The 25481-nt window shown below is 43.1% G+C and overlaps 2 protein-coding genes across 5 annotated transcripts in view; one reads left to right on the top strand and one right to left on the bottom strand.

Moving 5' to 3' along the window:
* Nucleotides 1-4565, bottom strand: part of LOC128052739 (protein CutA homolog) — a 21549-nt gene extending 16984 nt beyond the window's left edge. For 2 of the 4 annotated variants that reach the window (XM_052645297.1, XM_052645299.1), the window contains exon 1: nucleotides 616-778. In XM_052645297.1, the coding sequence (XP_052501257.1) occupies nucleotides 616-684 (69 nt within the window). In that variant the 5' untranslated portion in view covers nucleotides 685-778. Of the gene's footprint in view, nucleotides 1-615; nucleotides 779-2255 lie in introns of those variants that run through there. The other 2 variants (XR_008199839.1, XM_052645298.1) reach the window with 2 other exon arrangements.
* PSMD5 (proteasome 26S subunit, non-ATPase 5) lies at nucleotides 4303-25481 on the top strand. The gene is made up of 10 exons (XM_052645295.1): nucleotides 4303-4881; nucleotides 11059-11203; nucleotides 12227-12340; nucleotides 12772-12900; nucleotides 14268-14377; nucleotides 17830-17972; nucleotides 18707-18898; nucleotides 20464-20573; nucleotides 20972-21112; nucleotides 24727-25481. Exons 1-10 carry the CDS (start codon nucleotides 4709-4711, stop codon nucleotides 24982-24984), a joined length of 1515 nt encoding a protein of 504 aa, XP_052501255.1. The 5' UTR covers nucleotides 4303-4708; the 3' UTR covers nucleotides 24985-25481.

Raw genomic sequence — 25481 nt, 5'->3', positions numbered from 1 at the left:
CCCCCCCCACCCAAGAAAATCTATAGTCCCCAAAATATTAAGCATCACTGACGTGTGCCAGTTAATTAAGGGCCAGAGAGGGGAAGAAATCACCAGAAAAGCAAGCAGCGGAGCTGGGCTAGACCCCTGGGCTTCAACAGTTCTCCTTTCCACCACGCGGCCCTGCCCCAAAGGGCAGCTACCACCAGCACCACCAACAGGCACTCTGCAGCCACTGCCAAACTTCACATGTGAAGATACTTCAGAGATAAGACAGCAAAGCCCCAGAAAAATGAGACGGTAATGCACTGGGAAGAGGAAAACAAGCTAGCCCGAGACCCTTAGATGAGAACGCGCCAGCAAACACCCTTCACCACCCCACCCTCCTGGGCAGTGAATAGCCCAGTCGCTCCTCAAAGGCAGGGCAGAAAGGGGTGCTGGTGAGCTTCAGAATCACACCGCGATCTCCAGGACACTGGGTGGCACCTCCAGGAACTTCACCATCCACCCCCTACCTGCCTGCCCCCAGCTCAAAATCCCAGGAGTATACAACACAAATGCCCCCTCCTCCCTCAGTCCCCACGCTGGAGGTTTAGAGGCGAGAGGACTCACAGCATCATACTGTGGAACACTCACCAAGAGGCATATAAAGATAGAGGGCCGAGCGGAGCCTGGCAGAGGGCACCGTGAGCCCAGCCTGTCCATGGCGTCGCTGGTGACTGAGCCAGCACCGGCTATGGCAACTGCAGCCTGAGCAAAGTCGCTGGCGGACGGATGGGCTCCAAGGGCCCGAGCCCCTGTCCCCCTACCACCTGCTGCGTGCCCCGCCGCCCAGCCAGGTCCCAGCCAGGCTGGCCGGAAGGAGAGGGTGGAGGAGGCGGGGAAAGAGGGACTCATTTTTCACTGGGCAACTCTCTAGAAACATATAACCCAAACACCCCGTGCAAACCTCCAACCCCTGCAAAAATAAAAACACCAATTTTCCCTCCCCATTCTTGCGTATACCAAAACCCATAAAATCCCCTGAGGTGTACAGATTAAAGCTTCTTAGATATATAAAACCTTCAGAAACCACAGCCCACAAACACAAATACACAAAACTCTTCCACTGAGGCCCATCCCACCAAAAAAAGAAAATAAAAACAAACCCAAATAAATGAAGCCCACACGTGGCTGACTTCATGTCCCCCCCACCGCATCTCCCTTCTAATCCTCCCTGGTTTAAAACAAACACTCCTGCTGCTGACTGCTCTCCCTATAAACCCACCCATCTTTCAAGGCCAGCTGGTCTGTGCAGCCTTTACCAAGGTTAATCCCAAGGTCCCATTTCCCCTAAGGCACTCTGTCCACATTTAATGTCAGCTGCTAAAACAAACTCAAAAGCAGCAAGCTAATGACTGACTGTTACCCTTTGGGGACAGAGTCCATTGTTGTCAGGGGTTCCAATTTTTTAATCCAGCTTCTTAATGCGAAATTTCTTAATTTTTAAATGACCACACTGCTGGTAAGACCCTAAGTCAATTTTAAGCCAAGGAAAACTACTCTTTATCTTGACTGTAGTAGTGATTACACAAACATTAAAAAATTCAACAAACTGTACACTTAAATTGGTAAATTGTGTTCTATGTAAATAGTACCTTAAACAAAGCAGGTGGGGAGGAGAATGCTGAAAATCAATTAGGAATTGTTTTAAACTGGGCAGACAAAACAAAACCTACCTGGTTCCCAAACTGGCAGGCAAGCTGCCAGTTCACAGCTTCTGTGTTTAACTACCTGTTTACCTGTCTGCCTTATTCCTTGGGACTATTATTCTTAAAAGGCCTGATAACACTTTCTAGCAAAGCGCCTGACAAAGCCAGCTGTAGCCCTAGTTTTATCATTTATGATGGCTGTGTAGACTCAGGCAAATAACTAAACCTCTCTGAGCTTTGGGGGCTTTTTTTTTTGGTAAAGAAAGAGCTAATACCTCTTTCATAGATCTAAAGTGAAGATTAACAGAAGATAAATCTACGAGTGTTTTATAAAATAAAAAGACCATGTCAGCATTTCAAGAGCAGTCTCTACCAAACAAGCACTACCAAACAAGGTTAACTCAGAAAATCTCCAGTTGTGATTGAAGAACTTAGCATGTATGAAAAAAACAAGGTTGGAAAAAATGAGGCTGAGTGGTCCTTAAAAAAACCCTTTATATTCAAAGTCCACTAAAATAAATCAAGACTGTGATCTTTTAAATCCGTTATATTAATAGGAAAGGTCACTGTTAATGACCATTTTACCTTAGATCCTGAGATGATGTCCCAGAATTTAGCACAGGTTCCTGCACAGATTATGTTCAATAAATATTTGTTCAACGACTAAATGATACAGATGTGTGACTGGTGCTGACAAGGATGGTCATCATGAAGGTGATGTTGGGGCAAATGATGGCAAGGGATGAACTGCTATCTGGAAGAAACCACCTCTGGATTCTCTTTTCCTTCAACTCAGGCACCTCTACTCTCTTCCGAGTCAATTCCAAGGTCAGATTCCAAATGTCCAATTCTGGATTTATGGCCTTGGCAGATCCTTCAGATCTAGTAAGAGCCTCAGTGCCCCTGCCTGATATCACAGGCTCTTCTGGAGGCATCTTGCCTTCTCTCTTTCTTTCCTCCTCCTTACTGGATTCAGAGGTGAACTGACTCTTCAGAGTCAGATTCTGTACCCATCTCTTTCATCCACAATACTGTTTGTATCTTCCTTCTCTTTCTTCAGCTCCTCTACTTTATTTTGAAAGTTGTTCCGCACCTCTTCTATAGGTATACAGTTTATTGAAGTCTCTTTTTTAAAGGCCAAACCTCGATCCAGGAAAGAATCCATATCAATCGCAGCATGGATGAGGTCTGACACCTGGTGTTGGACAGCATTGTTTCCTTAGGTTCATCTTTATCTCTGGTTCCAAAGATTTGCCTTCTTCCTCTCAATGTACAGACGTGTATCTATCATCTCAAGATGATACAGACTCTGTTACTGCCAAAGCCCAAAACTTAAAGTTTCATATTGATGAATTTAAAGCCCATCCAATTTGCAGACTATGATTTCTTTTTCAGCTTCTTCTTTAGCTCCAGGGAACATTCATAATCATTCATAACATCATAGCAAAGCTTCCAGCAAGCTTTATCAAGAGCATCTGGTTTTTCTTATCATCCGTCACCTCTTTTATTATTACCATGTTTCTTTTAAAGTGAGCAAAGAATTTTTGTTTTTTTTTGTTTTTCAAAGCCATGGGCAAAGTGGTCAAACATGCTTGGTGTAATACCCCATGAATGCTTCAATTACACTCTGATCCAAAGGCTAAAGATAGCTAGTGCGTTCCAGACAAAGAAACATAGTAACAACGTATGGATGAGCAAGGAACAATGAGTCTGGGTGATTGGGAACACTATTAGCGATACTCTGAAGGCAAGATTTGGGGGAGTTAAATAATTCCAGGCTCAAAGAATAAAACAATTATGAAGCCAATCCAAAATGAGGGTAGCTGTTAACGATAAGATTAGTGATCGCCAGAAAAACAAGAAAGCATATCTTTTTTCATAAAACAAGCGGAATTTGGGGTCTTCATAAAGCAGCAACGGGTTTATCATTTTGTCACCTGCGGCACTGGCACGAAATGTAAGGGAAATCCTGTCCTTAGCGTCCTCTAAGTTTCCCGGATTTCTGTCTTTTCCCCCAAAAGTACACAAAGGCAAGCACTTCCAAAGCAGGTTCATTTCCTTGATGGTGAAGACCTATTGAGGTTAAAGCCTCTAGCTCTGATCAGTTGCTAGAGTTGCTTGGAATACGTGGGTGGTGACTGGGTATTTAACGGATCTTCCATCAAACTCGAATTTCGCAGTCTATAGTAATTTCTAAACTCAAACCATCCCTTGCTCGCATGAAAACTCGTCTGGGTTGTCCTTGCCAGTGGTTTCCACCAGTTGCATGTAAACCTGTTTGGCCTGGCTGCAGGCAGCCTTCCGCGATCGCCGCCCGCCTTCCTGCCCCCAATCCTAGACCCAAAAGATTAACTGAAGTTTCCATCTTCTCGATGTTTACATCCTTGGGAATGCATAGCACCTAGGGAGCAGACGCGCGAAAAACTCTCCATGCTGGCCCCGACGGCCTTCTCGTTTTGCGTAAGGGTGTGCACGGCCCCACGTCGGTGTTACTCACGCCTTCTTCCAGCTTCTCGAGAATTTTCATCTTCCCGAGGCCTGACCCTTCGCCTCCTCTTAATACGTGTCTGGCCGGGGAGCAGGATGTTCACCGCCTCCGCTCCGCCCTGTCGGCCTAAGCCTCCACCACAGCCTGCGTTTAGAGCCAGGGGGCCAATGGCAGGGCCGTTGAACCTTCGGTTGGTTCTCATTCTCACCACTCCGCTTGCCAGACACTGACCCAGCCTTCGCTCTCAGTGCGACAGAAGCAACCAGCCCGGACACTCGGGCCCACACAGCGGCCCCCACGACGACGCACGGCTGCGAGCCCGTAACTACCAGCGGCCCTAGCGAGCCCCGGTCTCGCGAGGCTTGGCAGCTCCCGAACGCGCGCGGCCCGGCAGCTGAGCGACGCTCTTGGTGCGGCCGGGGCGATTTGGGCTCAGCCAAACCTCGGGGAAGGGAGGCTGCGCCGGGAAGATCTCGCGAGGCTCGGAGAAGCGCGCCGCGAACCAGGAGCGGGGCGGGCTGACTGGCGAACCCTGGCGGGAGGGGGCATCATGGCGGCCCAGGCGCTGGCGCTGCTGAGGGAGGTTTCGCGGCTGGAGGCGCCGCTGGAGGAGCTCCGCGCTCTGCAGTCGCTGTTGCAGTCGGTGCCGCTCAGCGAGCTCCGCGAGCAAGCGGCGGAACTGCGCCTTGGTCCGCTTTTCTCCCTGCTCAACGAGAACCATCGGTGAGAGGACCCTGCAGCTTGAGCGGGGGAGAATGACACCCCTAAGCATGGAGCCGGGGATCGGGGGTGGGGACGCGGGAGGCTTTTCCTAGTCTCAGTGAAGGCTGAATGTAGGTGAGATTTCAGAGAGGACGGATCCAGGGCTGAGCGGCAAGTGACGGGGTTCAAGTGCAGCCTCTGAGGTGTGCCCCTGGCGGTCGTTTGGACTCGCTGCCTTCATCCTTGAAATAGGAGGCGAAAGGCAAGGTTGCCCACCTATAGGAAGGGCTCCTCCAACACGTATCCAAGTCCTTGACTTTTTCTCTCCTCTTTAGAAGAGGGCCTATCCTGGCGGCTTGGTAGGCTCTGTCGATATTTTAAATTCACATACACTTGATCCAGTAATTCTTGTTACAGAAATTTAACGTGCAGGTATACTCACACACAAAAGGTACTGTATCTACAGGTTTATTCACCACAGAAGTTGACAGCAAAAAGCAAACTAGGAGCAACCTGAATATCTATTAAAAGGAGATGCTTAACTTATGACAGATGACTATGGAACAGTATGCAGCTGTTAGGAACATTGAGTAGATATATCTATCTCTCTGTGTATATGGACATAGATCTTTAATATATATTGGTGAATGAAAAAATTATTGGAGTTTATAATCCCATTATATGTAATTAAAAAAAAAAGAATTACAACCCTCTCATACCCACATGAACACTGGCCAATGCAACATTAGAAATATCGGAAAGGAACGTCAGAAGCTATTAATGTGGAAATGGAACTTAGCATGGTAGGATGGCGTTTTACTTTTCATTTTATTTACATCTGTAGTATTTTATTTTTAAATGCTTTGTATTTGATCATCTGATAACCTAAAACACTTTAAAAATGTTTGTGATCCAGAAATTTAAAAGCGACCTTCCTTCTTGAAAAGATAATGAATCACTGAGTTAAGACTGGATGATTTCAGAGGACTTTTTTGGCTCTGACCTTCTAAGAGTTCTCTCTTTTCCATTTGTGTTATCCCTTCTTTAATTCTGTTAGTCAACATTATTTAGACCTGCTTATGAAATCCCTCTTATATGTCCATTTTATTTCAGGCCCTCATTTTCTCCCTCTTGCTAGACCTGTTGCATTGGTTTAATTTCTCATTATCCCTGAGTTTACTTTTCCAGTGCGTTCTTCCAGCGTTGCAACCACGGTGAACTTCTCAGGTTGTTTGGCTCCCGGCTTCTCCATGGTCTCCCATGGGTGTGAAAGTGAGACTTGCCAGTCTGGCATTCGGACCCGTACAGTTGATTTTCACCCTGCTTTTCCAGCCTCATCTCTCTTCTCCACTCTACATGTATTTCATCTGCTCCAGCTACCATGTGGCGCTAATTACTTTTCCTTAAGCATGACTTGGCACTTTTCTAACTGGTTATGCCAGTCGTACTAACTGAAATACCTTCTTTCCTTCTCTCCAAATCTGTCATCTTTTAAGGCCCAGATGAAGTGTGTTCCCCTCCAAAAAGTCTTTCTTGGTCACTCCAGTTGTAGAGACAGATCTCAGATCTCCTTAAGGACATTATGGTTCTTTCTCTTAGTGATCCTTGACATTTTTGCCTTATGTTGTAATTCCATATGTGTTTCATTCTAGTTTGTAAATTCTTTGATGACAGGAGCCATGTTTTGTTCATCTCTGCATCCCTCCTAGGGTGCAGCACATAATAAGATAGATGCCAAATAAAAGATGCATAGCTTTTAGACAGCCCAGCTAGTCCAGCCACCTTATATTGTACATGAAGAGACTTTCAGTGGCTACACCATAAGTTAACACCAGGAATGCAGTTGGGACTGAAATGAAGTGGAGTTTGAAGAATAAGGTCCGTGGGGGAGGTGGTTCGCTGGAAGAAGGAGCAGTACTCTAGAAAACAGTGTCACTGGAAATTTAAAGACAGGGTAGTAGATACCAACTTGTGGGAATAACTCTCTGTATATTGAATTGGCAATCTCTAGATATTTTTCTGTTTCTCTGGGCTGTGTATTGGTTCAGGATCTTTCCTCAGTTCAGTTCAGTTGCTCAGTCGTGTCTGACCCTTTACGACACCATGGACTGCAGCACACTAGGCTTCCCTGTCCATCACCATCTCCCGGGGCTTGTTCAGACTCATGTCCATCGTGTTGGTGATGCCATCCAGCCATCTCATCCTCTGTCGTCCCCTTCTCCTCCCACCTTCAATCTTTCCCAGCATCAGGGTCTTTTCCAGTGAGTCAGTTCTTCGTATCAGGTGGCCCAAAGAGTACAGCTTCAGCATCAGTCCTTCCAGTGAATATTTAGGACTGATTTCCTTTAGGATGGACTGGTTGGATCTCCATGCAGTCCAAGGGACTCTTAAGAGTATCCTCCAACACCGCAGTTCAAAAGCATCAATTCTTCGGTGCTCAGCTTTTTTTATAGTCCAACTTTCACATTCATACATGACTGCTGGAAAAACCATTATTTTGACTAGATGGACTTTTGTCGGCAAACTAATGTCTCTGGTTTTTAATATGCTGTCTAGGTTGGTCATAGCTTTTCTTCCAAGGAGCAAGTATCTTAATTTCCTGGGTGCAATCACCATCTGTAGTGATTCTGGAGCCCAAGAAAATAAAGTCTGTCACTGTTTCCATTGTTTCCCCATCTATTTGCCATGAAGTGATGGGACCAGATGCCGTGATCTTAGTTTTTTGAATGTTAAGTTTTAAGCCAACTTTTTCAGTCTCCTCTTTCACTTTGATCAACAGGTTTTTTAGTTCCTCTGAACTTTCTGCCATAAGGGTGGTGTCATCTGCATATCTGAGGTTATTGATATTTCTCCCATCAATCTTGATTCCAGCTTGTGCTTGTGCTTCAGCCAGGCATTTCTCATGATGTACTCGGCATGTACTCGTCTCGTACTCTAGCAAAGAAATGCTCAAAATTCTCTAAGCCAGGCTTCAACAGTACGTGAACCATGAACTTCAGATGTTCATGCAGTTCAGATGAGCTGCATTTAGAAAATACGGAGGAACCAGAGATCAAATTGCCAACATCTGCTGGATCATCAAAAAAGCAAGAGAGTTCCAGAAAAACATATACTTCTGCCTTATTGACTATACCAAAGCCTTTGACTGTGTGGATCACAACAAACTGTGGAAAATTCTTGAAGAGATGGCAATACCAGACTCCCTGACCTGCCTCCTGAGAAATCTTGACCTGCAGGTCAAGAGGCAACAGTTAGAACTGGACATGAAACAACAGACTGGTTCTAAACTAGGAAACGAGTACATCAAGGCTATATATTGTCACCCTGCTTATTTAACTTATATGCAGAGTACATCATGAGAAACGCTGGACTGGAAGAAGCACAAGCTGGAATCAAGATTGCTGGGAGAAATATCAATAACCTCGATATGTAGATGATACCACCCTTATGGCAGAAAGCGGAAGAGGAACTAAAGAGTCTCTTGATGAAAATGAAAGAGGAGAGTGAAAAAGCTGGCTTAAAGCTCAACATTCAGAAAACTAAGATCATGGCATCTGGTCCCATCACTTCATGGCAAACAGATGGGGAAACAATGGAAATAGTGACAGACTATATTGGGGGGGCTCCAAAATCACTGTAGATGGTGACTATAGCCATGAAATTAAAAGACCCTTGCTCTTGGAAGAAAAGCTATGACCAACCTAGATAGCATATTCAAAAGCAGAGACATTACTTTGCTGACTAAGGTCCGTCTAGTCAAGGCTGTGGTTTTTCCAGTAGTCGTGTATGGATGTGAGAGTTGGACTATAAAGAAAGCTGAGCACCGAAGAATTGATGCTTTTGAACTGTGGTATTGGAGAAGTCTCTTGAGAGTCTCTTGGACTGCAAGCAGATCCACCCAATCCATCCTAAAGGAAATCAGTCCAGAATATTCATTGGAAGGACGATGCTGAAGCCGAAACTCCAATATTTTGGCTACTTGATGCAAAGAACTGATTCATTGGAAAAGACCCTGATGCTGGAAAAGATTGAAGGCATCAGGAGAAGGGGACAACAGAGGATGAGGTGGTTGGATGACATCACGGAGTCAATGGACATGAGTTTGAGAAAGCTCTGGGAGTTGGTGATAGATAGGGAAGCCTAGTGTGCTGCAGTCCATGGGGTTCCAAAGAGTTGGACACAACTGAGCAACTGAACTGAACTCTGCATGTAAGTTAAATAAGCAGGGTGACAGTATACAGCCTTGTCACACTCCTTTCCCGATTTTGAACGAGTCGGTTGTTCCATGTCCGGTTTCAACTGACCACAGGTAAGGTGCTCTGGTATTCCCATCTCTCTAAGAATTTTCCATAGCTGCTGTGATCCACACAGTCAGAGGCTTAATCACAGAAACCTATAGCCATTGGCAATCACTCTACTTCCCCACCTCATCCCTCCTCCAGCCCTGGCAAGCAGGGTCTGTGAACATTGGTGTACAGTTATTGTGTGGACATACGTTTTGACTTATCTTGAGAATAAAAAAATTAACTACTCTCTTGGGCTTGATTGTGCAAAGTGCAGTCACTAAGTTAAAAGGATATGTTCATTTGCTTTGAATTGCTGTGTGTTGCTGAGCTCAGTCATGTCTGACTCTTTGCGACCCCAAGGACTCTAGCCTTTTAGGCTCCCCTGTCCATGGAATTTTCCAGGCAAGAAAATTGGAGCAGGTCTCCCTTTCCTTCTCCAGGGGATCTTCCCGACCCAGGGACTGAACCTGCATCTCTTGCATGCCATGCATTGGCAGGCAGACTCTGTGCCACCTGTGGAGCCGTGTGTTAGTATATTGCTTAGTTCCCTGTTATACAGGCACAGTTTAACGATATACTCCTGTTAGTAGTATATGAGTGCCCATTTATTTTTATGGCCTGTTAAGAGACAAGGAAATGACTCGTGAAACACCTCTATCTGCATCTGGTAGTCATCAAGTTCTGCTTAATTTGCCTCCTTCATAGCTCTTGAATCTTTTCCCTCTTCTCCTTTCTCACTGTTACTTCCTCCTTTTTGCTCCTTTATCACCTCTCACCATCAAATAACTTCTAACTGAAAGTTTTTTCTCTAAAACTGATGCAGTGATTTCTACAAGTCAGATGTCATTGTGTTCCTTCTCTGCTTTAAACCACTTAATGGCTTTCCGTTGCTTTCTAGGAAAAGGCTAAATTCCATAGCAGGACGTGAAAGACCTATCAGAGCCCAGCTTCTGTGCGTCTTTCCTGCTTCACTCTGTCGTTCATCCTTCTCCCCACTTCTCCCCTACCCCATCATCCCAGGTGACCTGTGGTTCCTTGAATGCATAACACCGTCTCATTCCTTTGTGTATTCCTTTGTGCTCATACCCCCTTTGCCTGGAACACTTCTCTTAGATAACTCCCATGTTTTCTTAAAGTATCATTTAGGTGTTACCCTCTGGGAGGCCTTCCCTGAATCCCATCTTCTTTTCTGAGCTCCTTCAGCTTTCAGCCCTAACCTGTAGCCTTTATCTACCTGGATTATAGTTGCCTATTTTTCTGTGTCTTCCATTAAATGAGCTCCTTGAGATCAGAGAATATATCTTATCCTTAGAGAGTATATATATTATATATATGTCTCCCTAGAAATCCCATGGATAGAGGAGCCTGGTGGGCTTCCGTCTGTGGAGTCGCACAGAGTCAGACACAACTGATGCGACTTAGCAGCAGCAGCAGCAGCAGCACAGACATGGTACATAACAGATACTTAGTAAATGTTGAATAAATTAGTAGAAGTGGTCTTTCAAAGGGAAATCTCTGTGCGGAGGAGAGCCTTATTAAGCTTGGTGTCAGATACTAAGGTTGTTCACTTCAGCTCAATTGCTTAGTCGTGTTGGACTCTGTGACCCCATGGATTGCAGCACACCAGGCCTCCCTGTCCATGACCAACTCCCGGAGCTTGCTCAAACTTGTGTCTGTTGAGTTGGTGATGCCCTCCAACCATCTCATCCTCTGTCGTCCCCTTCTCCTCCTGCAAGCTTTCCCAGCATCAGGGTGTTTTCCAATGTCAGGTCTTCACATCAGGTGGCCACAGGATTGGAGCTTCAGCATCAGTCCTTCCAGTGAATGTTCAGGACTGATTTCCTTTAGGATTAGGTTGTCTCTTCCTACCTGGTGGGACAGGAATTGATGGGATCTATGGTGTCTCCTCTAGGGAACAGACTACTTTATGTGTATCCATCCTGGAGAGATTGCTGCAAGCTTTGGAGCCAGTTCATGTGGCCCGGAACCTCAGGGTTGACCTGCAGAGGGGACTGACTCACCCTAATGATTCTGTAAAAATCCTCACTCTGTCCCAGGTATGAATATTTTACTAGCACGTAATGGAATCAGCGTTTAGTGACCATCTGCCCTGGGCCAGGCTCTGTGTTGGGTGCTAGAGAGAGAGAGAGGTGAAGAAGATGCATGCTCTCTCTGTCTGTAAGAATTATCCAGTCTAGTGTGTGTAGCTAAGTATAACTGGGGAATGCAAGCTGAAGTAAGAAGTTCCAATAAGTACCATCTGAATCAGTTTTTCATCAAATATGGAGTTGCTTTTGTCAGACATTTTACCATATGATGTTAGTATATGGTAAAATGCCTGATACAAAAGTTGTTAAATAAAGCCTGTTTCTTTCCTCCAAGGAGCCCCAAGTCTAAAAAAAAAAAGATTGCCATGGTAAGTCTTATTATAGTGGCATGGATGAAGTACTGTTATCAAGGTCACAATTCCAACAAATTGACAGTAACTCTTACCAGCCTGGTAACCAAAATGCTACTGTTTGGCTGAAGAGCTGCTGCTGAGAATTATCATGAAGGGACAGAAGCTGAGCAGTTAGTTTTCCAAGAGATGTTCAGTTGCTGTTTTTTCTTTTCTCCTCTAAAGTATTTATTCAGGAAAAGGGGAAGGTATCAAGTTACCCATTAACCATTTCCTTGCAGACACTCTGGCTTTACCTATTCAAGTTTCATTTAATCTTTATTATGATCCTGCAGCTAAGTATTGCATTCCTATTTGACAGAGAAAAAGTTAGGCCCAAAGAAGTTAATCTGCCCTTGCAGTTAACCACCACTGAAAGCCGACAGAACGTGGATTTGTGCTGTGTTCGCTCACTGAGGTGTCTCAAACCTTAACTCGCCTGCTTTGTTTTTTTCTTTCAAAGACGTGACTGTGCCATCTGTGTGTTTGACTTTAATGAATCTGAGTCATTCGGAATTTTTAATGACTCATGGCTATAGTCAGTAACTCCTAAAATAACTGTACACTAAGGAAATTTGACTGTCATGTGTTTCCATGTTGCCCTGCCTTGGAAGAGTATTTCTGGTTGTTTTTTTCCTTTCAGGTTGGAAGGATTGTTGAAAATTCTGATGCTGTTACTGAGATTCTAAATAATGCTGAATTACTGAAACAAATTGTTTATTGTATTGGTGGAGAGAATCTGTCTGTAGCTAAAACGGTGAGTCAGCTACAACCATCGCCTAAACATGCAATGACGATGTCCTAAAAAACAGGCCTTCTGGATTGAGAGGTGAAGGTTTAGAATTAATGATTTCTGTAATTGAATTTGCAACCTCATATCGATGGGATCAAATAAATAAATGGTTGTCAAAAAAAAAAAGCTAGTAAACCCCTTTTATTTTCTAGAATACACATGTCTGAATTATCCATCATAGAGCTTACATAAGTTGGGTTGCTTAATAAGAAACTTTCTATTTTCTATTGAAAATACAGTGTATCTTTTCCAATTATAAGTAATTATACGTAAAATGTAGTGAATGCTCTTTGGATAAGGTGCATTCCATATACTAATTTTCACTTCAGTCTTAGGAAGTAGAAAATATGGTTTGGCATTTTGACTACTTAACAGATGTTTTCTTTCCTTATAAGGCCATTAAATCCTTGTCAAAAATATCACTGACCCAAGCTGGACTGGAGGCTTTATTTGAAAGTAATCTGCTGGATGATTTGAAAAGTGTCATGAAAACAAATGACATTGTTCGGTATAGAGTCTATGAGGTAAGACTGAAAGCATACTCACTGGTGCCTGTAATTCAGAATACAGTAGGGCTTACATAAAAAGGCAAGATGGCTCATTTAACATGTATTTATTGAGTGTATAGTCTGTGTTGGGCCCTAACATACTAGTCGCTAACAATGTAGAGATGAACTCCCAGCCTAGTGTGTGAGACAGTCATATAAAAAATGTTTATGTCGCCTGCAATGTGGGAGACCTGGGTTCTGTCCCTGGGTTAGGAAGATCCCCTGGAGAAGGGAAAGGCTACCCACTCCAATATTCTGGCCTGGAGAATTCCATGGACTGTATAGTCCATGAGTCACAAAGAGTCGGACACTACTGAGCGTCTTTCACTTTCACTAAATACTACTGATATAATAGAGGAGATACCATTGAGATTACGCTTTGAAAAAATTAGCATAGTAGTGCTAGTAAGAAGAAGCTCTGTACTGAGCAGTGTGCTGAATCCTCTCATCTGTACTGTCTTCAGTTCTCACAGTAAATCCTATACTTCATTATCATTAATCTCACTATTAATGGAGTCATTTACCCAAGACCATTCAGTTAGTAGACTCTGTATTCAAAATGAACCTTCTATAGTCTAATTCCCTCTTCAGAACAGTCTGAAGGGGGAATTACGTTGCGTGTCTTAACATGTGAGAATCTTTGTTTTCCTTCTATTTATATAGCCATTTCTTCTTGGTGTCCTGAGTCCTTAACCTCTGTTGAACTTTGAATTGTTGGGGTTTGTGAAGGCAAGCTAGGCCATGCTCATGTTCAAAACAAACCCTGATTCTCTCCATTCACCTCATACCCCTAAAGGGACACAGCAGCAACAAAGGGACGCTGGCTCACAGCCCACACAGCTGGATATTGGACCTCCAGCTCATCCTCTGAGGCCATCTCCTCCCTACCACGTATCCAGTCAGTCATCACACTGCATCGGTTTTAGTCAGGCTCACGCACTTCTCTTCCTTGGTGTAGCTGCCACAGCCCTGGCCTTAAGCCACCAGTGCCTCTCACCTGGAGTGCTGGGTTTTCCCCGAGACGGGTCTGCCAGCTTGCTTTGGCGCTGCTTGTCTGTTGCCACGTGCAGTCAGGATGACCTTCTAAAGGCGGAATCCGATTCTTCCATTCCTCTGCTTAGGATCCTTGGTGTCCCAGGTCTCTCAGTAAGCCCTCAGAACACACCTGTGGAATGAGTAACTGAATTACTGACAGAATGTAATATGTACATATGTAATGTACATATGTAATTTGTACCAGTATGTAATATACTTCATAGCCCTGCATTAAACTTGAAATGCCATCTAACAAACAAGTTTGGTGCTCTTTTCACCTTTCTGCTTTTTCTATTCTTTTCTCTCAGCTAATTGTGGAGATTTCTTCTGTGTCACCAGAATCTTTGAACTACTGTACCACCAGCGGGTTGGTAACCCAGCTCCTCCGAGAACTGACTGGTGAGGATGTGCTGGTCAGGTATGTTGATGGAGAAAGTTCTTAAAGCAAAATGTCTTCTGGAGAGCCAGGAGACAACCTAAGGGCTAGCATGACCTCCCCTGCCTGGATCCTATGCTCAGGTTGCAATCTCCGGACCGATGTATGTCCTGAAGAAGGGGCATTTAGAACACGGCTCAACTTATGTGATCACAACATACTGGAACTTAGCAAAGCCCTTCATGACAGTTTAGCTCCTTTTGAATAACCATTCCCTGTCGTTAGGCCTGTGTGCACTTTAGAAGGTGCCAACCACATGGTAGCTTTTGTATTGCTTAACATGTTAGCATGCACATGGGGGGGGGGTGTGTGCACACGCACGCATATATGGTTGTTTAGTTGCTAAGCTGTGTCTGACTCTTTCGTGACCCCATGGACTATAGCCTTCCAGCCTCCTCTGTCCATGGAATTTCCCAGGTAAGAACACTGGAGTGGGTTGCCATTTCCTTCTCCAGGGGATCTTCCTGACTCAGGGGTTGAGCCTGAGTTCCCTGCATTGATGGGTGAATTCTTAACCACTGAGCCACCAGGGAAAGTAAAGTGAGAGTCAGTCAGTTGTGCCTGACTCTTGGTAACCCCATGGACTGTAGCCCACTAGGCTTCTCTGTCCATTGAATTCTCCAGACAAAAATATTGAAGCGGGTAGCCACATCTTTCTCCAGGGATCTTCCTGACCCACGGATCGAACCCAGATTTTTTCCTTGGCAGGTAGATTCTTTACTGTCTGAGCCACCAGGGAACCCCATTGCATATACATATATATTTTGTTTCTTTGCTTGTTTCTTTTGGCCACGCTGTGCAGCTTATGGAATCTTAGTTCCCTGACCAGGGATTGAACCCAGGCCCTAGGCTGTGAAAGCGCTGACTCTGAACTGCTGGACTAACAGAGAATTCCCGACATGCATATGTTTTGATGTTGTTAAGTAATAGCACTACAGCATGACAGAATAAAACTTGGCCTCTTGAAAATGAGTGAGAGACTTGGTTTGCATGCATCCCTACTACTAAGTAGCTGTTTGACCTTAGATTATTGTAACCTTTCTGCACCTGAGTTTTCCTCATCTCCTTGATGACAACAACATGTATGCCAGCAAATTTAGAAAACTCAGCAGGGGCCACAGGACTGAAAAAGGTCACTTTTCATTCCAATCCCAAAGAAAGGCAATGCCAAAGAACACTCAAACTACCACACAATTGCACTCATCTCACATGCTAGCAAAGTAATGCCCAAAATTCTCCAAGCCAGGCTTCAGCAATACGTGAACTGTGAACTTCCAGATGTTCAAGCTGGTTTCAAAAAAGGCAGAGGAACCAGCGATCGAATTGCCAACATCTGCTGGATCATGGAAAAAGCAAGAGACTTCCAGAAAAACATCTATTTCTGCTTTATTGACTATTCCAAAGCCTTTGACTGTGTGGATCACAGTAAACTATGAAAAATTCTAAAAGGGATGGGAATACCAGACCACCTGACCTGCCTCTTGAGAAACCTGTATGCAGGTCAGGAAGCAGCAGTAAGAACTGGACATGGAACAACAGACTGGTTCCAAATAGGAAAAGGAGTACATTAAGGCTGTATATTGTCACCCTGCTTATTTAACTTCTATGCAGACTACATCATGAGAAACGCTGGGATGGAGGAAGCACAAGCTGGAATCAAGATTGCTGGGAGAAATATCAATAACCTCAGATATGCAGATGACAGCACCCTTATGGCAGAAAGTGAAGAGGAACTAAAAAGCCTCTTGATGAAAGTGAAAGAGGAGAGTGAAAAAGTTGGCTTAAAGCTCAACATTCAGAAAACGAAGATCATGGCATCTGGTCCCATCACTTCATGGAAAATATATGGGGAAACAGTGGAAACAGTGTCAGACTTTATTTTGGGGGGCTCCAAAATCACTGCAGATGGTGACTGCAGCCATGAAATTAAAAGACGCTTACTCCTTAGAAGGAAAGTTATGACCAACCTAGACAGCAAATTAAAAAGCAGAGATATTACTTTGTCAGCAAAGTTCTGTCTAGTCAAAGCTATGGTTTTTCCAGTAGTCATGTATGGATGTGAGAGTTGGACTATAAAGAAAGCTGAGTGCTGAAGAATTGATGCTTTTGAGCAGTGGTGTTGGAGAAGACTCTTGAGAGTCCCTTGTACTGCAAGGAGATCCATCCAGTCCATCCGAAAGGAGATCAGTCCTGGGTGTTCATCAGCAGGACTGATGTTGAAGCTGAAACTCCAATACTTTGGCCACCTGAAGTGAAGAGCTGACTCATTTGAAAAGACTCTGATGCTGGGAAAGATTGAGAGCAGGAGGAGAAGGGGACGCCAGAGGATGAGATGGTTGGATGGGATCACCGACATGAGTTTGGGTAGACTCCAGGAATTGGTGATGGATGGGGAGGCCTGGCGTGCTACAGTCCATGGGGTCGCAAAGAGTTGGACACGACTGAGCAACTGAACTGAACTGAGCTTGATAACAACTCTGTAAATGTTGTCATTTACAGCATTAAATGTGAATGACAACTCTGAAAATGAGGATTAAGTTAATTAACCATAGAGACTAGTACAACAGCTGATATAGGCTCTATATTGAGAAATGTTAGTTCCAGTCTCTATTCCCAGCTCCCTACTCCTCCTCGAGTCCCCTTTGATATCTGCCAAGTGTTTCCTTGAATGTTCCACAATTTACCAACACCTCCTCACTCCTAAACACTTGGTTTGTTTCAAATATTTTGCTGTTATAAGAGCACTATGGTTACCTTTGTGTACACAGGACTTTGTTTTCCTTTTCTTAAATGATTTTCTGATTGTCCTCTGTTCTTTAATTGTGACTGAATTTGTTAAACTCACATGTATAAACCAGTCCTCAGTTAATGCTGTCTCAAAACATTGGAGTTAGGTTGTTTCAGAGCTTTCATAATAAGGAAATTATTTTGTTAAGTTTCTTTAACTTAGTATCAGAGTCAGTGACATAGGAAAAAAAACTTGCAAATAGTTAATATATCTTAGGATCAACTATAAAAATACTTGTTTTAGTTATATGAGGAAATTTTTTCATGGTTAGGCTTTAAATGATACCAAAGAATTATTTTTTAAATATGTGGTAGAAGTAATTGTGTTAAAAAAAAAATAGTCATGTTTGACATTACAAAATAAAACATAGGTTTAGAAACTCTTTGAGGAGGGTTGTGTTATAATGGAAACAAGGCGCAGCTGTGGGTCTCGTATTAGAAGACCACGGTTTGAGTCATAACTGCCTCGGAAAAACAGTACGATTGTGTTTCTGGACAAGTTACAATTTTCTCATCCTTCTGTCCTCATCTGAAAAGGAGATCCAGGATCATTGACCTTTCACATTTGGTGGGAAGAATTAAATAAAATAACCTGTATAAAAACAGTTTATAAACTGTCTGTCATATGCAAAACCTTGGCGTTTCAGAGCCACCTGTATAGAAATGGTGACATCGCTGGCCTGTACTCACCATGGACGACAGTACCTTGCTCAAGAAGGAGTCATTGATCAGATTTCTAACATAATCGTTGGGGCAGATGCAGACCCTTTCTCTAGCTTCTATTTGCCAGGTAAGAAATACTTGTGGAATTGACAGTGTGTGTTTTGATTCAGAATTACTCTTTGACAGGGGAGGCCAAGAGTTGTTTTCTTTAGAGCCAGTTTTCTCAAGATGATGCCCATAGGCCCTTAATGAAGTGGAATCTTGCTCTGGGAGCCACATGCTGTTGATTCTGATTTTCAAGAAATGTTGCTATTTAGAGCATTAGGATGTTTCCCTTGACCCTCAGTCAGAAGAGTCATAAATAAAACTACCAGAATGACATTTACAGTATGTTTCACAGAGTTGTCAAAGCTTGAGTTGAAATCTTTAATATAGAATTGTTCTAGTCATTCTATTCTAGGACATGGTTGGTTAGTTTTTCTTGAGCACTTTCAGAAATTGAAGGTTTATTTTAGAGAGCCTTGCTTATTTCATTGATGAATGTCTCTGTTTAAAATTTTCTTCCTGAAAATGACTCCAGACTTGCCTTCCTCTGATTCCATGGGTCCTCGTTCTCTTCTCCTTTTTGCTGATGACAGTGCTTCAGTGTTCAGACTCAGATCAGCTGACACCCTGGGGTCTCTGTTCCCTCAGGACCGCACAGATCCTTCAGTAACTTCTTGTGGCCTGTCTGGTTTCTGGGCAGCACAGCACCATAACCTTTCTCCCCTTTCTGGCCTGAAGGTTATTACTGTCCCGTGAAAATGTGGGGCCCACAATTTGTGTTGTCTTCTTTCTCTATTAAAATACACTTATCTTCAGGGTTTGTGAAGTTCTTTGGAAACCTGGCCATAATGGATAGTCCTCAACAGATCTGTGAGCGTTATCCTGTCTTTGTGGAAAAGGTCTTTGAAATGACAGAAAGTCAAGACCCCACCATGATTGGTGTAGCAGTGGACACAATTGGAATTCTGGGATCCAATGTTGAAGGAAAACAAGTTTTACAGAAAACAGGTTGGTATGACTTGTTTTGGTTTTCCTTAAGGTGCGCTCTCTCTCTCTTTTTTTAAAAATAAGAATTAATTTGCTGCTATGCTTAACTTCATTGTAGAAGCTGGTTTTATAGGACAGTCTTCTTAGCATGACCTGTGACTAACCGCTAAAAAGTCTCATAATAATTACTGAATTTTTTTTTTAACTTAACTGGATCAAACACTGTTTCCCTTCTACATCTTTTTAAATAGTATTCATGGTACAGAGACTGTAGTCTGGAGTCAGAAAGACCTGGCTTTATGTCCCAGTTCTAACATTGATGTAGCTTTTTCAGCTTCTCATATTCACTTCACTGCTCTCGGCTTCATTTTCCTCATAGAAAAACAGCATAACAACTGTTAATATTTCTCAGGGTTGTTCGTATTTAATGAAAAGACACCTTTGTTTAATATTTATATGTCAAGGAAGGTAAACAAAAATATGTTACAAGATTTTATGCCAAGAGTGATACTTTTATGGCACAACCATGGATATCTAGCAAGTACTGTGAATTCCACGCACCAAAAAAAATGCACAACACTGTTAAAACCCTTGTGAAATAGATGTTAAAAATTACTAATATATGTGCTGTTGTGTTTCATAGCTAATATCCATGTTATAGGTCCTTTTCCAAGTGCTCGTACCTATAACATATAAGCCTCTTACAGTAGTGCAGAGAACACACTAGTGTCACTCTCATCTTATAGATAAAGTAGCTGAAACTCAGAGAGGTTAAAAAAGTTTTTTAAGATCATTCAGATTGTGGGGCAGCTGCTACTCAAATCCAGGTCCATTGATCCCAGATCTCTACACTTTAACTTCTAGATGTTGTATTGCATATGAAATCTCATTGTTCACTTAACACCCATTAGGATGGCTATTGTGTTGTTGTTGTTTTTTAAACAAAATAACAAGGATGTGAAAAATGGGAATGCTTGTGCACATCTGGTGGGAATATAAAATGGTGCAGCTGCTGTGGAAACACTATGGTGGTTCCTCAAAAATTAAACACAGAATCACCATATGGTCCAGCAATGCCGCTTCCAGGTATATCGAGAGCAGGGGCTTACATAGACACACCTGTGTTCACTAATCGCATCATTCACAGTAACCACAAAGGGTAGAAACAAGTCATGATGAGTGAATGGATAAACAAAATGTGGTAGATATACATTCAGAGGAATATTATTCAGTCTTTTAAAGGAGTGTAATTCTGACGCATGCTACAACATGGGGGAACCTTGAAGATACAGTGCTAAGTGAAATAAGCCAACACAAAAAGACAGGTTCTGTATGATTCCACTTACACGGCGTACCTGGACGAGTCAGATTCGCAGAGACAGAGTGGAATAGTGGTTACCAGGGGACAGGGGGAAAGGGAAGTTGTTATTCAGTGAGTGCAGTTTGAGGTGGTGATAATGTTCTCGAGGTGGATGGGGTAATGGTTGCACAACAGTGTGAATGTATCCTTTTAAAAATGGATAAATGATAAATTTTATGTGACGTGTATTTTACCACAATAAAAAGTATCTTGTTTTTCTTCAAAGGAACTCGCTTTGAACGCTTGCTCATGAAAATAGGATATCAAGCAAAGAATGCCACAACAGAGCTCAAAATCAGATGTTTGGATGCATTGTCATCTCTTTTTTATTTACCAGTAAGCGGTTTGGGAAATGGACAATGGGATATTTGGGGGAGAATAAATCTGTATAATACTAGTTAACTTACTCTAAATTTTGACCAAATAAATGCCATCTTTCTCACTCTTAGTGAAAGAAGATATCCTTCTTTATATGACTAGTGACATTTTTTTTAAGTTAAAGGGGAATCATAGAGTATTAGAGCTGGAGACGACCCTAGAGATTGCTTAATCAACCCCATCGAAACAAAACGAAAAAGCAAGCCAAAACAAATCTGGGGGAAGTCAGGGCTGTGCTTGGGGAAGAGTGCTCCAGACTTGGCAGAGACCACCCAGCTGGTTAATGGCAGGGTGTGATCAGAACCCAGGTTTCCCCGCTTCCTAGTGTCTTGAGATTTTCCTCTTGTCTCGTGTAGCCTGAGCAGCAGACTGACGACCTCCTGAGGATGGCAGAGTCCTGGTTTTCTTCTTTGTCTCGGGACCCACTGGAGCTCTTCCGTGGCATCAGTAACCAACCCTTCCCTGAGCTACACTGTGCCGCCTTAAAAGTGTTCACGGTAGGCAGCCTCTTCTTTTCCACGGGACCTTCTGGGACTCTGCCCCTCTAACACTTGAGTGCTTACGGTGAGCCCGCAAGTTTCTGCCCTCTGCTATTAGTGTAGACTAATGAGGGAGACAAACGTGTGAACAGATTGTTTTGGTGAAAGCTATTAGATGCCGTGGCAAATGTTTGGGGTACCCAGGGATCACAGTTAACTCCAGAGTCCTTACCTGCCATCAAGCAAGCCCTTACTGTCCTAGCGCTGGTCTTCCCGCAGCCTAATTTCCTGCCGTTCCCTTTCGGTCCTGGATGCTCTAGTGATAACGGGACTGCTCCAGTCATATCTCTGGACCCTCATGTATTCTCTGCAGGCAGCACTCTTCCCTGACTCTGCTTGTTAACTTCTATTTATTCTTCCAAGGGCTAGCTCAGGTATCTTTTCAGCAAGCTTTGCCCAAACTCATAAGGTTGACTTCAGCAATGCTGACTTTCCTACTTTGCATTTCCTAATTTATTCAGCAAATATTTATTGAGCTTCTAGGTTAGGTTCTGGGGATGTAACAGTGAACAAAATAGACAAAGACCTTCCTTTCGTGCAGCTCCCTGTCTATGGAGGGACCCAGGCAGTAAATATAATTATATAGTTAATTGTATAGTTACAGTTGTGAGGGTTATGCCTCTGTGTTCTATTTATTACACTTGTTGAAAATGTTTGTTTGTTGACCTGTTAACAGAGTTTATTGAAAAATAGGAACCATATCTGATTTAACTTTGTAGCTTCAGCACTTACTGTGGTTCCCTGGGCTGGTGGAAATGTAGTAATACGCCCTTTAGTAATCTTAACAATGGGATCTCAGGTAGCATGCTTGGCCTGGAGAGGGAAGGAACAGGAGAGGGGGTGGCCAGACAGGGAAGGCTTCCTCCAGGATGTGATACAGTCTGCGTCCTGAAGGACACAGAATACCCGCCAACTTCAAGAATGCGGTTTTTAGACTGTTTCACTCTTGTTAGTAGCCACTGTGATGGGCATTTTGGCTCTCGCACTGGTATTCTTGTTTTAGTCGCTAAGTCGCGCTTGGCTGTTTTGTGACCCCATGGATTGTAACTCGCCAGGCTCTGTCCATGGGGTTCCCCAGGCTAGAATACTGGAGTGGGTTGCCATTTCTTTCTCCAGGGGATCTTCCCCACCCAGGGATCTAACCCACATCTCCTCCATTGACGGGCTGATTCTTTACCACTGAGCCACCTGGGAAGCCCAGTCTATATTGCTTTTTTTTTTTTATAGTTTAATGTATTTTAATAGCAAACTTACAGGAACAGCACAGAAGACAGAGAACATTAAAAACATGTGCTTGCATGTAGGACAACTCAGTTAGAAAAGTATAGTGAATGGATGGAATCTACTGCATGATAAAAATGCTCCAAACACCATTCAGTTGCAGTCAGTAAGAAATTTACTTGCTTTAAAAAAATCCAAATGCTGGCATTGTCCAGAAAAATTTAACAGGTTTATTTATAATTGTTATAAAGTTGAACTGCTGAAACTTGTTCACTGAAACATTTTGACTTTCATTAATGCTTTATGTCCCCGCATTTATATTAAAAATTCACACACAAATGAAAATGGAAAAACTGCCAATACCTGATTTCTGTCCCCTATTTTCCACTTGCAATCATATACTTAGGTACCTTTTGACCCCATGGAAAAAAAATATCTAACGTTCAGAACTACCGATAGTAGGAAGAAGAGATTTTTTTTTTAAGGAATGAAATGTTTCCCATCATAGTGGATTCTTAAGCACGTTCTCCACGTATGCGGCATGCTACCTGGATGTCTTTTGGCATAATTGTTACACGTTTGGCATGGATAGCACACAGGTTGGTGTCTTCAAAAAGGCCAACCAGATAGGCCTCACTTGGCTCCTGCAAAGCACCAATAGCTGCACTCTGGAAGCGCAGATCTGTTTTGAAGTCCTGAGCAATTTCCCGCACCAGACGCTGGAAGGGAAGTTTGCGAATCAGAGGTTCAGTGGACTTCTGATAACGTCTAATTTCACGGAGTGCCACAGTACCAGGCCTGTAACGATGAGGTTTCTTCACCCCTCTAGTAGAAGGCGCACTCTTGCGAGCGGCTTTTGTAGCGAGTTGCTTCCTCGGTGCTTTACCACCGGTCGATTTGCGGGCAGTCTGCTTTGTACGAGCCATGGTATAGAGACCTCCTTACTTACCCCCCTTCTCCTTCGGCTGGAGCTCGGCGAGCTAGAGACGGCGCTGGTGTTGGAGAGCGGCGGCGGCGCGGCGGCGGCTGCGAACACAATTGAAAGATCTCTATATTGCTTTATTTTTTCCTACTCTTCTACCTTACATTCACTTACTCAGCCATAGTTGTAGAAACAATTTTTGATTTACTGGTTGGGGCAGCTGTTTTTATTTCAAACCCCCCCCATCCTCAAATATTGTTAAATAGGTGGATGTTTCTCACACTGTAAGGTTGTTGCGATGCAGAGTCTCAGTCAGCGGTTCTGGGATACAGCGTGAAAGTCTCAGTTTCTAACAAGTTCCCAGGTGATGCCGATGCTGATGGGCTGCAGAGCACATTTTGAAGGGAAGAGACAGGCTGTAAGCTTAGTTGTTCCTTGTTAAAATATAGTACTAAGGTTTTAAAAAATATTTTTGATTATAAAAGTTGCTTATTCATTACTTTTAAATTTGGAAGAGATTGAGAAGTAGCAGGGTTTTAAGCACACAGCACACCTGTTTCGGTGCTGGTGTCAGCGTTGGTCTTAGTGTCTGTCTGTGTACTGGGGAAAACGTTCAGACACGGTCTTACCTTGCTACCTCGGCCTGACTCACTTCCCCTTCCTCGCTTTCTCAGCGTCTGCACTGCCGTGAGTTCAGGGTTTACGAGCGCATGTGTGATTTCATACTTTTACTGCTTATGCATATATCCTTAAAATACAGTATTTCAGATATTCTTGAACTTTACAAATGGTATCATGCTCTTCATATCATCTGCAATTTGCTTTTTCTCTTTAGCATGCTTTTAAGATTTGTCTGTACTAAAAGAGGCAATTGGAAAGTCATCAGCATTTCATTGTGTAGCCGCAATGTGTCATTCTCCGGTAAATGAAGATTTAGATAGCATCCATCACAAATGATGCTACAGTGAACATTCTCAAAAATACACTCTTGTGCACGTGAACGAGCTTCTTTACGGTCGCCTTTCCTTCTCTAGCCGATATTTTCCCATCGTGGTGATTATGCCGCGTGTGTAATTTGGATCTGCTCTTTTCATATAACAGACTTTCCCATCTTTATCAACATTATTCTTAATATATACTTTATTTTTAATTTTTTATTGCTATATATCATAATTTACTAACCCATCTTCCCACTACAAGGGATTTATAGTGTACCTTCCACACTGTAATGAGCATCTTTGTATACAGAACTTTAAAAAATATTTTGAGTATTTTCTTAAGTTAGAGTTTTAGGAATTTACTTAGGTAAAAAGTAACATTTTTAAAGTTTGTGTTGCCAGATTTTTTTCTAAGGTTTGTGCCATTCCATTAACACACCTAACTTCTTAAGACTCAGCAGAATTGTGTTCTTTTCCCCCTTCCATTTCAGGCCATTGCAAACCAACCCTGGGCTCAGAAACTTATGTTCAACAGTCCAGGTTTCGTAGAATATGTGATGGATCGGTCCGTGGAGCATGACAAAGCTTCGAAGGATGCTAAGTATGAACTGGTGAAAGCACTTGCCAATTCCAAGACAATTGCAGAAATCTTTGGGAACCCGAATTATTTGAGGCTCAGAACTTACCTGAGTGAAGGTCCGTACTACGTGAAACCTATTTCCACAACAGCAGTGGAAGGAGCAGAGTGACTTCTTCCAGAGCCTAGACCGTGTATTGACCAAAATTTCTAAGTTTGGCTCCATCTGGATTCTTCAAAACAAGAGACTGCCCTCGCCCGCCCAGAGCTATCATGGAGTGTCTAACACAATTTTATCACCCACATTTGTTGTCTTTCTGCATTGAAACTCAATGTAAAACCAGGAAAGCAGGCAGACTTCGTCGTAATTGAACCGGCTGTTTCTCAGATTCCTTTTACTGCCTTAATCTCTGCAAGAAGATGGAAGTTTTGTTCTCCTCCCAAAGAAATTTCATGGGCTTACTCTCTTATTTTAAAATCCACTTTAACTAAAATGGAACCAAATTGTTTCTGAATTCTTTTCATCCCCACCCCCTCACCTTTTCTGGGTTTTTTTTTTTTGGAGGGGGGGTCCTTTTCTCCCTTCTGATTCTACTTTCAAAGTCTTGGATATTTAATATTCTTTGAAAAACAAGTAATATGCAGTCTTAAAATTATGTTCCCTATACT

The sequence above is a fragment of the Budorcas taxicolor genome, chromosome 8, assembly GCF_023091745.1.
Source record: "Budorcas taxicolor isolate Tak-1 chromosome 8, Takin1.1, whole genome shotgun sequence".
Classification (NCBI taxonomy): domain Eukaryota; kingdom Metazoa; phylum Chordata; class Mammalia; order Artiodactyla; family Bovidae; genus Budorcas; species Budorcas taxicolor.
The sequence above is the reverse complement of the archived record's forward strand: the minus strand, read 5'-3'. Positions and strand labels throughout refer to the sequence as shown.